Source organism: Tasmannia lanceolata, unplaced genomic scaffold (assembly GCF_043159265.1).
Source record: "Tasmannia lanceolata isolate RefF3 unplaced genomic scaffold, GAP_Taslan_0.1 ptg000018l, whole genome shotgun sequence".
NCBI classification, from domain to species: Eukaryota; Viridiplantae; Streptophyta; class Magnoliopsida; order Canellales; family Winteraceae; genus Tasmannia; species Tasmannia lanceolata.
The window spans coordinates 390,013-408,410 of NW_027518695.1; the positions used below are offsets into that span (position 1 = coordinate 390,013).

The 18,398-nt window shown below is 38.4% G+C and overlaps 1 protein-coding gene and 1 pseudogene across 7 annotated transcripts in view; both read left to right on the forward strand.

Annotated features, from left to right (window-relative positions):
• The window catches only part of LOC143849496 (uncharacterized), a 20,334-nt gene extending 16,205 nt beyond the window's left edge, over positions 1-4,129 (forward strand). For all 6 annotated transcript variants that reach the window (XR_013235686.1, XR_013235685.1, XM_077358532.1 and 3 more), the window contains 2 exons: positions 2,617-2,684; positions 3,665-4,129. Coding sequence is in view for 4 of the 6 variants with exons in the window: in XM_077358532.1 (XP_077214647.1) it covers positions 2,617-2,684; positions 3,665-3,677 (81 nt within the window). In the remaining 2 variants the exon portion in view is untranslated. The remainder of the gene's footprint in view (positions 1-2,616; positions 2,685-3,664) is intronic.
• LOC143849421 (flowering time control protein FPA-like) lies at positions 4,111-17,237 on the forward strand (annotated as a pseudogene). Its single transcript, XR_013235668.1, has 4 exons — positions 4,111-4,116; positions 5,097-5,409; positions 14,004-15,173; positions 15,728-17,237. The product of XR_013235668.1 is annotated as a flowering time control protein FPA-like (transcript).
• Positions 17,238-18,398: the final 1,161 nt, after the last annotated feature.

Genomic DNA, 18,398 nt, shown 5'->3' on the forward strand with positions numbered 1-18,398 from the left:
TAATAGGCAACAATAGGGTAGAAGTATCGATTCTTCAATTTGCGGACGATACTCTCCTGTTTTGCCCTCCGGTTGTCTCCCAGATTCTAAATCTTAAAGCAATCTTAAGGTGTTATGAGATAGTCTCGGGCCAAAGATCTAATTTTTCGAAATCCAGGCTGTATGCGATCAACGTTCCGGAGTGTGACACTTCCTCCTTTGCTGGTATCCTGGGTTGTGCCTTCGATTTTCTACCAGCCTCTTATCTTGGCCTTCCGCTAGGAGTGGGAAGACCAAACAAAAATTTATGGATCCCCATTATACACAGAATTGAGCGGAGATTGGACACCTGGAAGCGTAACTTGGTATCCAAAGGTGGTAGGCTGGTTCTCATAAAGGCAGTTTTATCAAATATTCCGATATATTTTCTTTCTCTTTTTAAATGTCCTGTGAGTGTAGCTCAGAGAATTGAGCAAATCCAGAGAAGATTTTTGTGGGGAGGATCGAGTTCTTCAAAAGGGATTCCTTTGGTTAAATGGAGTGCGGTTTGTCTCCCTATAAAAAATAGAGGATTGGGTCTTAGGAGGGTTCAAGGTTTTAACAATGCTCTATTGGGAAAGTGGCTTTGGAGGTTTGGCGAAGAACAGTCTTCTTTGTGGGTTAGAGTTATTGGAAGTAAGTATGGGTTCACGAAAGAAAACTGGTGCTCTGCTGACAATTATAAATTCAAAGGTGTATCGGTGTGGAGGGATATTTTGAAGGTGGAGGTTCTTTTTACGAAAGGCATTCGTTTCAAGGTCTATGTGGGGGATATGATTCGTTTTTGGCTGGATCCTTGGTGCTCGGCTGTGCCTCTCAAGGAGCTTTTTCCGGAGTTATTTATGGTGTCGTCTCAGAAAGGGGCATGGGTCAAGGACTGCTTCGAAAGAGTGAATGCGAAAGTGGTTTGGACTCCCAAGTTTAGAAGAGCCTTTTTTGATAGAGAATTAAATTATCTTCAAGGATTCCTGTCTCTAATAGAAGCTTGCTACATCAAGAAATCGGGAGCAGATAGTGGAGTTTGGATTTGGAGCCCTTCTGGCTTATTTTCAGTTAAAACTTTTTACCATCACATGATTTTTAGTATAGCGGAGCCTCTGTCTTCCTCAATATGAAAGTTCTTTTGTCCGCCGAGAGTTGCTTTCTTTGGGTGGTCTGTTTGCAGTGGTCGTATTCAGACAATGGATTTTTTGAGGAAGCGTGGAATGTGGCTGGTGGATCATTGTCCTCTCTGCTGATCTGATGACGAATCAATAGATCACCTTTTCATCCATTGCAAGGTAGCTAGAGACATTTGGGGTCTCATTTTCGCTCGCTTTGGGGTCTGTTGGGTCCCATCCAAAACTATGACTGACTTCATTAGGAGTTGGGAGTGGAATCCTTGGAGAAAGAAAGGCAGGATTCTCTGGAAGATGTGCCTTGTGGCTACGTGGTGGTTCTTGTGGAAAGAGAGGAATGCGCGAGTTTTTGAAGGAGAGGCTAGGTCTCCTTATTGGATTTATGTAAAGCTGATAACTGCTGTTATATCTTGGGCTAGGAGCCTCCCTTTGTTTCGTTTTGTTTCAGCTTTTGACCTTTGGGAAGGATGGGCAATCATCTGTAAGGAAGGGGTCAGCAAAGTGAAAATCATCCAATCTTGGCATCCTCCTTCAGATGGGCTAATGAAGCTTAACTTCGATGGTTCGTCTCTTGGTAACCCTGGAGAAGCAGGAATTGGGGGTTTATGTAGAAATGACAAGGGGGAAGTTCTTTGGGCTTACTCGGGACCTATCGGAGTAGCGGACTCAAATGAAGCAGAGGTTAGAGCTGTTCATAGCGGGATCAAGTATTTGGATAGATCGGCTTTTGACAAAATCATAGTGGAAGGGGATTCCTTAATGTAATTCGCTGGCTGTCGGGTGAGGCGATCCCTCCTTGGAGATTTTTGCCTTTTTTCGAGGAGATTGAGGACCTGGTTCAGGGTTCTTCTACTGTGTTTGATCATGTAAGGAGAACAGCCAATGCTGAAGCAGATTCTCTAGCTAGGGGAGGTGTTTTTAGGGCAGATTTAGAGTGGTTTGATTATCTTCCTCCTCGACTTATTGTAATTTTTTTCTCTTCTCTTTGTATCTCTTCAGGACCATCTCGGTTCTGTTTTTATATAAATCTGCCTTATTCAAAAAAAATAAAAATAGATGCATTAACTCGTGTCATAAAATCATCGACAAAGTTGTAGCATTTTAATTCTTTGGTATATTTTTATGTTCACCTAAGAGAGATTTTTCCCATTTCTCATTTAAGGACTTTACATGTCCATTGATTTTCATTAATTATAGCTTCAAATCATGATTTTTTTTACAATTGACATTGATGTTTGTAGTGTGCATTTGCTAGGATTCAAGTGCACATAGTAGGGTTCTGAAAATTTGTGAAAGGTGGACTTTTGTTTTAATGATACTATTGATGGGCAGAAGTACCTATCAACTCAAATTGAGTCTACTCATGTTGATTATAAGCTAATGAATGTTCTCTCTCATATGATTGTTTTAATATTTTTTGAAACGAGTCTTGCTTTATTAGCACGATCTTGACAATTGCGATATTTGGTTTGTGAACTAGGGTGTCGGACCAGAGCGACCCTTGAAGAGTTATCCACATCTTGATGCTGCTACTCACTATGAATACTGGTAAGGTTTCTTTCACGATGGCCTTCCATTTGTAGTGTGATTATTAGCACAATTGATGTGTTACATGTTTTTCTTTTGAGCTTTATGGTTTTTAGGTAAATATTTTGTCTGATTATTATCCATTGTCCCCCGACTTTTTGTGAAAGAGCGATATATTAAGCAAAACAATGGGAGTGTACAAGGTCTTTAAATAGGAATGGAGCAGACAAAAAATGAATAATAGAAGAAGAGTTGGAGAGTTACGCAGACCAACATTTATGCTCAATCCCCCTGTCAATCTAGTGGTCCTGTTAGCTAAGAAATCAGCGAAGCTATTTCCTACTTTATGCTTGGAGGGGGCTTTACAGTTGGCAACCTTGCCATAGGCAACAACAGTCTTCTATTAGCATTCATAGCAGCCATGGGTTGATTTTTCTGCTTGATGCGATCAGTAATTATTTGACTTTTATTTTCTGTAAATATTTTAGCTGCAACTCCTTTGCTGTGGTAGTTCCTTGCTTTACTTTGTCCAAATTTAAACAATAAGTTTCCATGCTCGGTCCTTATTCAAATAACGAACAGTAACACTTAGGGTGGGAAAAAAAAAGCTTACATGACACTTTTGCTTGCGAGAGTCAGGTTGTGTCATTCTAGACTTCCAATCATGGTTGATGAATTTTGGTTGCTAGATTGCAGCGTGTAAAACTCTCTCTTTTCCTTTTTTTAAAAATCCGTTTTGGTCTGAAAATCAGCATTGGATTGAGTCCAATAATCAGTTTTGGACTCAATCAATTCACAAAATCCAAAACAAACAGGGCCTTTGTTGGTGGATTTGGTTGGGTTTAGTTGTCTGGTGTTATACCTAGCCACTGATATGTGACTTGTCATATCTATTTTTGCGGCATGAACATTTTTTATGCTTTAATTATGCCATTATGATGTTTGCGATCATGAAGTTAAGTTTTGATGATTTGCTGATCTATCTTTCCGGCTCACTGCAGGACTTCTACTTAGGATCAGTTCCTTGACATCCAGTTGACTGTACTAGACTCAGATGGGACCCTATGGATATCACAAGGAATGTTCTCATTTCACATTGAAAACCAATGGTGTCCGGATCTCATTGTATAGTGTACCCACGTTATGTGTGTTTCCTATCTAAATTCAAGGTTGGAGTGCCTGTATTTTAGTTTCGCGGGTAGCGCTGCTGTCCATAATATGAGGAGGACAGAGCAGTGTAGATAGGTGTTTGAAGGGCATTGCTGAGATGAAAGGGAAAAATGAAGGAATAAACTAGATGTTTGAAAGCAAGTTCCCTACTGAAGATCCAATGTCTGAATAGAATGGTGATAAGATGTTAGTCTTTAGATAAGCTCAAACAAATGCGAGTTTGTGGAATTCTTTTGTTTATATAAATTATGGAAACTGGTGTTCGAGAACCACAGGAATGAAGGTTGGCTTTTCTACGCTCTTGTATAATTTCTCCATTCATCCTAGCTCAAGCTTGTATTTGTCGTTTGCCCTCTCGTCTCCTGTCTTTCTTATTTCCCATGTTACATACATATCTAGCATGTTTTAATCTAAATAAAAGAAGCAAGCAATTTGGAATCCCAGTCTCTAAGGCTAAAGGTTCCATTTGTCATTCAAAATGTCGTTATAACGTACTGTCCCTCTATGGAGATGATTTTCTAAGCGTGGGGCCGGGCCCAAAAAATGAATGATTTTTATCATCAATTACAATTAATGCTGATCCAATAAGAAACTCGTGTAGATATTTAGTGAATTCACATCTGTGACCTAAAGAAGGGGGCCGGCCGGCCCACAGAAGGGATATATGGTGTACTTGCGAGTTGGGACACGCAGCTGCACTTTTCTCTATGAATGCAAAAGCCTGGTTCCCTTACTTATATTACAAAGAAAATAGGGTTGTGAGTTTGTAACACGGGGGAGAGTTGGAAAATTTGTCTTGGCATTCTCTAATTTCCCTCATCAAAATCCTAAAAATCTTTGCATTTGGAGGGGAACAAATTCCAGAGGGAGTCCTGAGCTGAAGAAATGGTTAGTTCCTCTCTCCGATCATCCATCTCTAGTTCCTGCAAATATTCTTTTTTCTATGCTTTCTTAGTCTTTTAATTTCATGGGTTTGAGTTCGCCAGTTATGGTTTGTTGACGGTTTTTTATTCCATAGAAATGGGTTACTTCATTTGATTTTCACATTCTCGAACTGCAAAGTTTTTTATTCCATGTTTATCGGTTAACTTCATTTCATTTTTCCATTTATGTATTTATAGGGTTTCTTTTTCCTTCTTTTTTTTCCCCTATTTTCTAGAGGTCTCATCGATCCAAACTTCTGCCCCCTCTTTTTTAAAACTTTCAAAATTTTCAATTTTTTTTTTTCTGAGATGGATTTTGGGTTGTTATCGTTTGATGTAGAATTTTAGGGGAGGAAGGGACCGATTCCGCCACGAATACTCGCCTAGGTTGGAAGAGAAGGGTCATTTTGGGCGGAACGCTTTGCCCCAGTCCTGACGCCTTTGGGTTGGAAATTTATCGCCTCCACATAATTGAATCAACTCTTTCAGAGCACTTCTTGCGGTTTGGTGAGGTTGAGAGCATTGCTTTTCTCCCTGGCCGTAGCTATGCTTTTGTTAACTTCAAGAAAAATGAAGATGCATCCATTGCAATGAGAGAGCTTCAAGGGTTTGTCATTGCTGGCCTCCCGCTGAAAATCGAGTTCACAAAGGGGGTTAGTTGTGTCGATCTCTATTTCACTTGTTCCCATGCTCTTTCGTCTTCTTTCTTTACTTCTGCGTACTGCCACCAAGCTAATCTATTCTGTACGTCCATATATTTCCTGTATTATATGAAGGCCAGCCTAATTTTAAACATGAATGGTTGATATTTCATAAAAACACCAGTTGTACAATGTGGTTGAGCTAACTCACCGACTTACATTGAATGGGATTTTATCATCCTAACTTTGAAGAGGAATCTTACCCCACTATGTATTCAGCAATCTAATACTTGAAAATGTATTAAAAGTACATTTAAAGGACGCAAGCTGATGAATGTCCACGTCTGCACTCGAACACCAAATTCATGTACATTTATGGTGTTTAAATTGGTCAGATGCACATCCGGTGAAATTAGTAATCATGTTAACACAATGAGAGTTCAGCTATTTAAAGATGTCCCCTGGCATGTGGTTTGCATTCTGCAGGCCCTTTTAGTGTTTGTTGAACTTTGTTGTGCATAACAATGCTCACATCTACAGCTTCATTAAGAGCTGATATGATTAAACATTAATGCAGTTGAGAACAATTAGATTAAGCTTTGCCACCATGATCTTGAATCAATACTATAGTTTAAAGTAAATTTTCTTGAATGATACAGCAATGTACATAGTAGATCCAGTGACACGTAATTTAACATCAGCCGATCAGCCAAGGGCATGTAGATGCAAAATGTGATGACAAACGGGATGTGATATTGTATATGGAACAGTAATTACACGTAACATGTGTTGGTTTTGAACATTTGAAATCTTCTTCTGTGAGCGTATCTGAAGTCTCCACATGTGTTTCTCATCAATAATCATCATTTGAGTTGACATTTCACATCAATTACATATACTGCTCACTTTCTCATGGGACTGGAAGATGATTAATTACATAAGCTAAAATACAGAAGCTTCGATGCTTCTCAAAATAATCATCATGGTATGCTAATGTCTATTTAATTTTTTGAAATGTCTATAAGCTATGTAGTTCTGGCTTGTAAGGCTTGCTTGATACCTGATATCTGCATAACTTGCAATGCAGCATAGTTTTTTAATACGACCAGTCATGATGGCTGACACTAAATTGTTGAATGATAATGTCAAATTGTACTTACAATCAAAGCTGTTTAATATATTTTGAGGGGTCAAAGCTTGCTCGCTGCCCATATTGTGCACAAGCTTTATTGTATCATAGTGTTGGATGTCCATGAATGATTGTATTTGTAGGCAGAACTACCTGATAATTTTAATGACTACATGGCTAATAAAACCTTATTTCCACTGCCTTGGAGAATTCATGATGCAGTCTACCCTCCACGGGCAACTCCTTATTCCCAATTTTTAGGGGGGAATGGAGAGCCAAAAAATGGATCTAGTCTTTTCATCCAATCAGCAGGAATTTTTTAACTACTCCAAGCATTTAATAGTTGTAATATTTTTTTTTTTGAAAGATAAAGTAAGCGTACCTGGTTTATATTTTGCGAGTCTGTATTCATCAGAATTTTTTTTTTTTTTCAAATTTATCAAGAGATGCATTATTTGATGTGAAATGAACCTCAAGATGTTTATAATCTTCAAGTTCTGTGTTGATATATCTGCCCTACATTTTCCTTTTCTTTATTTCCTTATTTTCCTGGAAAGTTGTAAAGAGAAGGAAACATTGAAAATCTAATTCTTTTTTTTCCTTCTAGTTTGTCAAAGTTCGATGTGAAGATCAAATCTCACATAACTGATGTGCTGGTTTTCTTTAGATAAGGTATAGTAAACTTCAAGAAGCTTAACCTGGACCACTAGCGAAGAACATAAATATGGCTTATGGAAAATGACATATTTGAAATTAGAAAATTCAAATTGCTCCTTTCTTTACTATAACCCCCTCGAGCTGTGTTAGCACACCAAATGGTTAGGTGACTATTCAATTAATCCCGAGAGATTAACATTACAATTTCAACGTTTTGCTTATAAAGATTGACAAAACTATCACTCAAAAAAAAAAAAAAAAAAAGGATTGACAAAACTACTACTATTAATATTATATCTTCTCATGACGAGATTAGAAAAGTTACTCTCAGTGTAATGCTTCCGATTAAACTGGCAACAATAAAACCAACAATCTGGTAATGAGATTTCAGTGTAATCTACCCATATGCCTTCGTAAACAATTATGTAATCTTCTGCTCCTGTGATGATGTGGTTGTCTAAAGAAACCAAGACATTGGGTGGCTGTAACATGTATGACAATCTGATAGACTTCTGATAATCAAGCTGTCTCACAATGACAGTTCATGCTCAATTGACTAATGTTAAAGTATAAAGGTTGCTTACAAATAAGCTCTATAAGAATTAAGAAGCATGCCATCATATATAAATTAACGTATTACAAAGTTTTGCTGTTAGGCACATATTCCATATTGAATGAACGACTCCAATATCCAGCAAACACTTAAGATAACCAAGGTCCTCAAATTTAAATTATAGATCAGTCATCAGTCTTCAGATTGAAAAGCACATACTCCATATGGAATGAACAATTTCAATACCCTGCAAGCACTTGAGATAACCAAGGTCCTCAAATTATGATTATAGGACAGTCTTCAGATTGAAAATGCTCGCTAAATCATCATTATTAATTAAAATGTTACTTGCATGCACAAGAAGAGATGCAGCACCATTTGCAGTGGATGGAACAAATAACATAATCTTAAAAAAAAATCTTTTGAGATTTCCAGAATTAAATTGACAAATACCATAATTACAAAATCATGTTGTAGAACCTTCCCTAATTTATTACTACCTGAATTCTCTGTACATGCATAATCTTTCCATGTAAAACTTACTATTCCACTTTCTTCGGCAACATGCTCTTCAAAGTTCTTATTAAGGAATTGATAACTCTACCTTGCTTGTATCCCAAGCCAGACATGGGCTCTGGCTCTTGAGCTACATGGACTTAAAACACTAGTCCACATGATACATGGATGCTATTCACATTTTAGACATTGAAAATTAAATTCGTCTTGCAGTTTCATTTCTATTTGATCGCCGATAATAGGATTCCCTTTAACCATATATGAATGCAGTGCCCACTTTTAGTGGCAAGATTCTCTTTGAAGAGAAGTAACATTGTGTTCCCCTTTTCCTTCTTTTTCTCTTGAATTTCAAACATGCTGATGTGAATAAGAAAACAAATTCAATCATCGATCTCATTGAGATGCCAACAAAGAGAAGAAATGTGATTAGTTTACTGACTCTTGTCAATCCAATCTCCCCCATTTTATATTGGACGGCAGTCGTTCAGCTCTGCATACCTTTGAAGACCATTTCTAAGGTCTTTGGCCCATGGCACCCATGCTCTCTAGATTGAGTTATTCTTATAATATAGAACATGCCAAAAATAAGAAAGCCCCGGGCATTGGGATGTATTGCCATAAAGACTGAGCTTCGTAAAGTGGGGAAAAAGTTTCATATGTCTGGAGTGTCTTGGTAATGATAGCGGCTGTTGCATAGTGCCAACTTCTCTCAAAACACAGCACGCATGTGATTTCCTTCAACATTAGGAAAATCAGCCTGGCAAGTAGATTCATCATGTGTAGTACGGTAGAAAAGACGGTGGATCACTTGTTTACATGTTACATAACAATGTGCATTTCTTCCATACCCTTTTTTGGTATGGATAGAATTTTCTCCAGTAAAGTCAGAACCTTAGGTGACTTATTGGTACTTTGTAGATAGGAGAGAAGGGCCTTTTGGTGTAAGGCACAAATCTGTTAAGAGTTACAACTTGTGCCATCTTGCGATGGAAAAGGTATGCCGAACTTGTTAGATTTTTAGAGATGAAGTTGTAACTACTTTAAAATTAATGGAGAGGGTAGAAAGCTAAGTTATTTCTTGGCCAAGGATAAAGACAGAGTTTGGGGGTATCATAGTAATCTGAATTGCAAGTGGAAGGAGGTGGTAGAGGTGGAAAAAGATTGGAAATGCTAGTGACAACTTTGAAGCTCTTTCCCCTCATTAATTTCATCAAGCTCAACTTCAGGACTTAGGAGCTAGGTGGAGAATAGGTGCTCACTCTTGCGTTTTATAGTAGTATATGCGCACTCCTGCCTGAATGGGATAGATGTTCAGGGGCTCTAGACGTGGGTTGGATTAGCCTTTTAGCCCCCTTAGATATCATGACTCAATAGAAGCCAAAGCCTGTGCTGGACTGAGAAGGTTAATTGTTTTGTATGAATAGATCATAAGCCCATTGTATGGGCATGAAGGAGGAGTCTGGGTCCATGGAGAGTAGCTGACATTATTGACAAGATCATTGATGGTGACTAATGGTCTAGGAGTGTGTTTTGATTTGCAGAGGCAAATAGACAACTTCTTGTCATTCTGAAACCCCATCCAGAAGAGATTTTTTCATCCAATGCTCTAGAAAAGAATTTTCATTCAATGGTAGCTGTGGAAAGCTTATTTCCTTTAACAGCCTTTTTTCATCTCAACAACTCGATGACACGAGGCACATTTCTGATTCAAAGTAGCCATGATGCCCACTAAATTCAAAACTTTTTAAGCAAAAGGTCATAGCAGGACCAAAATGAACAGTAAAAAAAAGATCACCCAGATGCAAAAAGTGTTCATTCCTTCAACTTCCTTGCATGCTCTCAACATCAGAATGATACTCACAAATGGGTATTTTTACGAATCCAAAACTTGTAAAGCAGAGAAAGGCATTGATGGGTGCAGTTTTCCTTATCAGTTATATAGCACATATTGTCTTCTGGAATGTGGCAGATGAAATGATCCACTTTAAAAAAGAAATTAACATCCAAAACCTGCCACAAAATGCTCATTCCCTTGAATAGCTTCCATGTTTTCAACTATCAAATGACACCAGCTTCGGGCTATGGCTCAAACAAGCAGGACTCGAACACTATCTGGATTCTGGAACTTGTTAAGCTAAATGCCATTGCATGAGTAGGTAAACCATAGTTTTCCTATCGACAAACAAGTGGAGCGCTTGTTTATTGAAACACCTCGGCGCAGATATCATTTCCATATATATATATATATATATATATATATATATATATGAACTAGTGATTCATTAATGAAAGGAGAAGCACACCAAGGCCATACAACAAAAACCAAAAACAGGAAAAGAAATTAAAAAAAGGAAATAAGACGACAAGATTACAGCTCTAGCATATCATTGCAAATAACTACATCAAAGAACCATAAAGTTTGCTAATCTATCATCAGCCTTGGACATTCCTTCTCCATGAATGTGGGAGGAGGAACGGTCTGGCAGAGCTCGAGCACATCACATACCACTAAGTACTAAATGGCCAGAAAAATCTCCATGGAGCGCTACATGCTCTCTTAAGCCAGTTAACAGTAGCTGTAGTTACTAAATTGCCCCCAATGGCTCTCTACCACCACAACCAATAATTGCCAGACATTTGAGACCAAACCAAGCAGATTTCACCTTGGTGTCCATCATACTGGTATTACTGCATGATCAAACCATTAATCATTCTCCTTTGCAAGTATTTGCATGACATTCTGAAGAGGCTTCACATGTATCATCTGGCAGTGGAAAAGGCACAAACATCTTATAATCATCACATTGTTCTTAAAGGTGTAGCATTGGAATATCTATCAACTATATTGGTTTTGATGCATCGATTTCTGGGAGAAAAAAAAATCTACTGCTTATGTATCAAAGTTTGGTCAATGGAGAGGCCCCATATGTATCATGCGGCATTGGAAAAGGCCAAAACTTATCAGGAAAAGGCAAAAACTTATTACAATCATAGAATCAGATTGATGCATTCTTTCTTTTTGAAATAACCATGCTGGTTCTGATGCACCATGTTCGATGTTGCAATCATACAGCAGCATTTTTGTTATACTGACTTGATTCGAGCCGGACATGTTTTAAACTTGCCCTCAGTATAATTTATCATGATGATAATAGACACAGTACACACTATACAGGCAATGGCTCTTTCTTCAATGTAATCAGGAGCAAGTTTCTATGCTTCGATATTCTTAGAACATATACTCCACATAATATTCTTGTCATTCCATTTACAGGATCATTATAACCAATATTATCCATTTATCTTTCACCGAATAGTATTGTGAAACTACCAATTACTCCAAAAGCTTAAGCTGTTAGAGAAGGTGTTATTTAATCTTTTATACTAACACTCCCCCTCACGTGTGGCCCCTCTTTTTAGGTGTGGCCTACACGTGGCACATGTGGCCCCTCTTTTGGTTTTGGCCATTGCATGTGGATTTTCTATCAAGGAGGTTTGAACTCAGGACCTTTGCTCTGATACCATGTGAAACTACCAATTACTCCAAAAGCTTAAGCTGTTAGAGAAGGTGTTATTTAATCTTTTATACTTTTAACAAGCATATCTATGCTGTTAAGTGTGCCTAGTGAGCTTCCTTGCATCACTGAATAGGGGACTTTATGTAATCAACCAAGTCCCTTTCCGAAGAAGAACCTGTCTCTTACGGAAATATGAATAATGAATGCACGCACCTCTTCATAAAAACATCCGAGTGCTCTGTCTTCTTGTGCTATGTTGCAGCATAGACCGTATACCAAAAAAAGATGTTCAATGATGACACCATATAATGTACTATATGGAATTCATTTGGGCATCTAAGTTTTACTCTGTTTGAAGTCGCTAGCATTTTATATAGTCTGAGAACCAACATATATTATGAAGTACAAAGAGAGATTAAGAAACAGAAGCTAGGACTAACAAGGAACTAAAGCTGATTTTCTGTCAAAACAAAAACAGACCACAACATCATTAAGGTAAGCGGCCAATCTGCCATCAGAAAATCTAGTGCATGGATATGCCTATTTCACGATTACTTTTCTGTCCCAAAGCTGATCCTATCAACTCTGTGAACTGTAAAAATTTTAAGATCATGAAATAGGAATCTTGCACTCAGAGTTAGTGTGCATTGATTTCAAACTCAAATGATGCATCAAAAGTTTTTGCTTTTTATACGAGCCATTTCTAAGTAGTGTGATTTGTCTCCCCCTTTTCTTTTGGCTTCTCATTTCCTTCTTTATGATGTCCTCTCCCAAACTAAAAGTGAAATTGGCAACAACGAAAACTCTTGCTGGCTTTGTCAAATCAATGCTCTTTATGTTTGTGTAAGAGCAAGTTTACATGTTAATCTTGTATTAGTGGTGAGCACTGACATTGTTCTGTATGTACAACAGTTTAATAATGTCTCGAGTCAATCAATGACTCGCCAGAGTTGATTCAGCTTTGGCCTATAGAGTCATCGACTTGCAAAAGTTGATTTGGATGCTGATATGTAATAGACGTGCCAGGTCCTTAAATGGTAATCAGTTGAGTGACTGGAGTAATTGCAGCTGTTTGAATTGTTGAAAAAGAAATAAACTTTGGTAATCGAGGTTAAACCAGGTTCAAGGTAGTGTTGAGAGTAAAATCAATGACTTCTCTGAGAAAAAGAAGGAAAGATTGTTGGTGAGGCTAAAAATGGCATGGCATCTAATCAAACTCTAAAATTATTATGAAGTGTTATTCTCATGTTAAAAATTTCTTGTCCTTGGTATCATTTTCTGTTTTCAACTGTTTTTTTTTACTAGCATTGGAAGATATTTGTTGTAATCCTTCAGCATTTTAAAAGTTAAATTTATTTTATGGGGCCAAAGTGAGACCAGTTTACAATTATCATTTCCAGAACGTGAATGTGCCTTACAAGGTATTTGGGAATGCTAATATCCAAAAATTGGGAGAACAAGCTCTTGAGCACATTCTGGTAATGAAATTGAAAAATTCCAACTTTTAATTCTTCCCTGAAGAAATATTTTTGCTTTTGATCTGAAGAAGAGGCATATGGAGCCTGAAAATTCCTAATTTTAATTCTTCCCTGAAGAAATATTTTTGCTTTTGACTTGATGATGAGGCATATGGAACCTTTAGATTATTATATGAGCAGTTCTCAAGTAGGATTTCTATCTCATATCCAGTGGGTAGGTGAATAATGGCAAGCTAGTCCTTCAATTTAGCTGCTTTTGATATGAGTTTTTAAGAAGAAATAAATAAGATATATGCCAGTTGGAGGACTGCATGTGGTAGTAATTATAAATATTCAAGTTACCTATTGAGTTCTTCAGCCCTCATATAATCTTACTGAGGGGACAGAAGCCATGTTGTCATGTCTGCTAATTGTTTTTTAATCACTCATTTTATAGTAGGTTATAAAGTGCCTTTCAATTGTTTTAGTAGTGAAGTCCTGCAGCATATATTCTTATTTTCATATTCATGGTCTTTGTATTTTCCCTTCAATGTCCATGGCTTGTATACCTTCAGAACTCCTTAATTCCCTTTTCTAATTGCATAATCAAGTAGTTGGCATAGACAAAGGCCATGTTACCTGATATAAATGGTGCATGATCTCCTCATTCCACTTGTATGAATGCTAGCTAATGCAGAGTCTATATATATATATATATATATATATATATATAGTTAGAATTTGTTTCCTTATCTTGGAGAACTTTAAATTTACAGGAAAGACCATTAACATCATCACATGGTGAGGTCCTACAAAACAGGGATGAAAGACGCCCTGAACATGCAAGCCAGTTTCTCAAAGAGACTCAAGAATGCACCATGCAAGCACTGAAGGATATTATTTTAATAACTCCAAAGGGGATAAGAGTGCAGAGCCCAATGAGATGTTATGGATAGGGTTTCCATCTTTCTTGAATGTTGATGAAATGATATTAAGGAGGATTTTTTCCATATATGGTGAGGTTGAGAAGATCACTGCATTTCCAGGCCGCAGCTATGCCTTCGTACAATTTAGGAGTGTAGACGCAGCTTGCAGAGCAAAAGAAGCTCTTCAGGGGAAACTATTTAATAACCCTCGTGTAAATATTTGCTTTGCAAGGAGTGAGGAGCATGTAAGGAATTCAATGAATGCTCCTTTCCCTTCTCATATAAAGTCAAATGGTCAACCTGGACTGGGTGGACAGGTTATCGAGAATTTTCAACATGATAAGCATCGCAGGAGTTCAAGCGGAGAATTCTGCACAGCATCTCCTCATTTTGTTTCTAATTTGGACAAGACACAGGATTTTTGTCCCACTAGTTTTGGTAGAAACAGCTCTGTACAAGGTCTATCAGATGATATATATGAACACCACAGAGGTAGTCCTGTGGGTACACTTAAGCGTCATTTTCCTCCAGAGGGACCACCTGGAAGAAAGCTTTTTGAAGAGTCCTGGGACTTTCCAGACAATTCCTATTCAGGGATGCAAAGAAACTAAAAACGGGTTCATTTCCTGAGAAAGAACTTCCAGAGTATCCTTTCTCTGATTCAGAACAAGAAAAACAGCATATTGGCCTGCCAAAATTATTTTCCGATCTGCCCGAGCGTGAGACTTACGATAAAAACTTGGAATCCGGATCCTTTGGTTTTAATAGGATTCCAGACCACTCAAATAACTTACCCCATCCACATGTGGAAAGAGATGAGCCATGGAACATTCATGATAGTTTTGAAGCAGGTTCTGGTCATTTGCCTACAAACCCTTGTAAGTTGCAAAGGTTCATCCTTGAATATCATCAGTCTCCTTTGAATGATGAATGGAAGTGGGAGGGGATGATCGTAAAAGGAGGAACTCCTGTCTGTCGTGCTCATTGCTTTCCCTTTGGAAAAGTCCTGGATTTCATCTTGTAAGTTGTGCCCTATCATGTGTTTATTATGTTCTTATGAAATTTGAGACATGATGCTGGCACTTGCATTTTAAATCATAGCTGGTGTGCTGGATTAGTTTCATCTGGAATCATTGGCAGTAGGAGCAATGATAGAGAGTTGGAAATGTTGGGAGAAGGCTTCCTTTTGTCTATCATCATTTGCTATCCCTGTGATGATTAAAACTGCTTCTCCTTGACAAGTTTGTTTGGCCTTGCCAGGTCACACTGTCAAACTTTAGGAGCAGAAATGCCGGTTGCATTGCTAGGTCTCTCTCTCTCTCTCTCTCTCTCTCTCTCTCTCTCTCACACACACACACACACACACACAGAGAGAGAGACTAACACACACAGCATAGAGCACACCCAGACTAACACCATGCATGCACCTGCACACCCACAGCATAGAGCACACCCAGACTAACACCATGCATGCACCTGCACATTTCTGTGTTGCTCACTGCATTTTACTTCCTTGGCATGTGTTATGTTGGATGTTGGTACCTTCAGTGTTTAACTCTAGACTCATGTCGCAGGCCTGACTTTCTAAATTGCACTGCAAGGACAAGTCTTGAAATGCTCACAAAACATTTCTATCAAGCAGCCAATTTTTGAGTGGTCTTCTTTGTTCCACATAGTGATACTGATATCAGGTTCTATAACGAGTTCATGCGTTATCTTGGGGAGAAGCAGAGAGCAGCAGTGGCTAAATTGAATGAGACGACTACCTTATTCCTTGTGCCACCATCGGACTTTTCTGAAAAAGTTCTCAAAGTACCGGGGAAAGTGAGCATCTCGGGCGTCATACTAAGGTTACAGCACCCAAGTTCTCATTTCAGCTCTCTTCATCACCCCTTGGAATTAATGAATTCCAAACTCCCATCTCTTATCCCTACTGGGACTGATGAAGTACATTTTCATGAGGGTATATCATACCAGTTCACCTGATCTCAAATCATCGTCTTGGGGTCAAAGCTATATCAACTCATCTTCAGAAACTTTTCCTTTAGCAGCGTCTGCTTTCTCATCGTTACATAAACCAGGAACTAGTAATCTTCCTTATATGGAAAAAGTATCTGATTCTCCCAGTGAGATTAGGTATGACCAGTTTCGGCACCAAAATCCTACATTGCCATCAAATTTTCTTCCCAAGCTTCCACCGTTACCTTCCAACCTTCTGATGGTTCCAGTGTACAAGAGTACATTTCAGCAAAACCAAGTGTAGTGTAAGGACCACCACCAAGTCAGTATACACCTGAAAATTCGGGTGTTCCTTTATCCGGCAGCAAATTTTCTCAACATGAAATCAAGCGTCAGCTTTCTTCATCGATGCCCATTCCACCACTGCAACTTGAACAGTTAGCACAGCTGGCAACTCTTCTTGGACAACGGCAAAAATCGGGAAAAGTACCTGTTTTGTCAACAGGGGAAGATCATAGCCAGTTACCAAATCAGCCACAACAGACGCTTAATTCTGTACCGAATTCTGGTACACAGAATCATGCTTCTGTGTCTTTGGAACCTTCAGCATCTCAGTTTTGTCAAGTGCAGCAGTGGCAGCAACAGGCATCCAATGTTTCTACAGTTCCTCAGACAATTCATACAAAACATGGGTCGAGGAATTCTGGAAGTGAGGGTAATCAACAAATGCAAAATAATGGTGGAGAAGAGACAGAAGCAGATCCACAGAAACGTCTACGGGCAACATTGCAGCTAGCTGCAGCTCTTCTTCAGCAGATCCAGCAGCAAGCCAAGGCTGTTGACCAACGTTAGTTCATTTTGGAAGTTAGAATTGTCTCATCATTTTCTTTTGCACGTGAAACTTTGTTTTTGAAGCAGGCACTGTTTTTAAATGGGTTAGGTCCTTTGGTGAATATAGCTGCTTTGCCCAGCGTAATGATTGTGGTTATAATTGTAGGGCGTGCCTAGTTCTGAACTTCCCTTAATACTTTCTAGAAACACAATCAAGATCCTGTAATTACAGGTCAGAAAACAGGTCGAGCTGTAATCTTGTCTTGCTTTTATAGTTGTAGCTTTTTAGTCTGATTCTTGATTCAGTGAATTTCCTCTTACTGCTGATTAAGAGGAAAAATGTCAGCCTTGCAAACAGGAAAATGGTGATGCAATATGACTGGAAGTTCCCTCTAAGAATGTACTACTTATTCTGAGGGAAGGATTTTACCCTCGGCAACTGCACCTGTAAAAACTTCATTAACTATAAGAACTAAAAACCAGTTGGGTTGGGTTGCCTATGGTTTGCCTGATTCATTTTTAAACTGGTTACTTTGTGTAGTGAAAAGTGATTGGGTATGGGAGATACATGAATTGAAATGGATTGAGTCATTCAGGAATTATGTTGGGGCTGTATTGGTAGTTAACCATGCTATTTCAATTCATGGTTAAAATTTTAAGTCGTGTGAATTTGCCTGTTGGGTGGGGGCATTTTTGGAATCAACGGTATCAATAATGCTGCACTTTGCAGTTGGGAAATCAGTTAGGGCCCGTTTGGATACCTGACAGTTTGTACTTGGATTTGGAATTGAGTTTTGAATACAAAATGAATAGATCAGCCAACTCATGTTGAGGGAGATAGAGAGGGAAGGGGGTAACTCCTGCTTGAGGGGAGAGGTTGAGGAGCAAAGAGGGTGAAGGAAACTGCCAGATCTGTGGATTTTCAATTACTTATTTCCACAGCATATTTGGAAATCTGTTTTTTTTTCTTTGTCAGTCGCTAATTTGGAAATCAAAGAATTTGATCCGGATCCAAATCACAACACAACAAGCGCTGCAAATGTGAGAAATCCAAATCAAAATCTTCTTGGCATCCAAACGGGCCCTTAATTGGCAAATTCGATTTGAATCTGTAAGTTGTAATCTAAAGGGTGTTGGCATTTTGAGAAAATGGTGTAAAATTATGAATATTATCAGACACAGAGCATTTGGATGCCAGATAATCAATATTCTTAGAGAAATTAGTTTCATAGTGTAGAAAATCAGACATTACAGTTTTTTAGGAATGTGTAGACTTGCACCCAATGCCGGCTAACACTAAGTTTGCAATCTATTGAGGGCTATTACTGCATAGTATGATCCTAGCCCTCCTATGTGTAAAGTAACTACACATTATAGAAACCTCTAGATCGGAGGGCTAGGATCATCCTATGGAAATGATTTTTCGGGTACAACCTATTTATGTTGAAGCCCAAC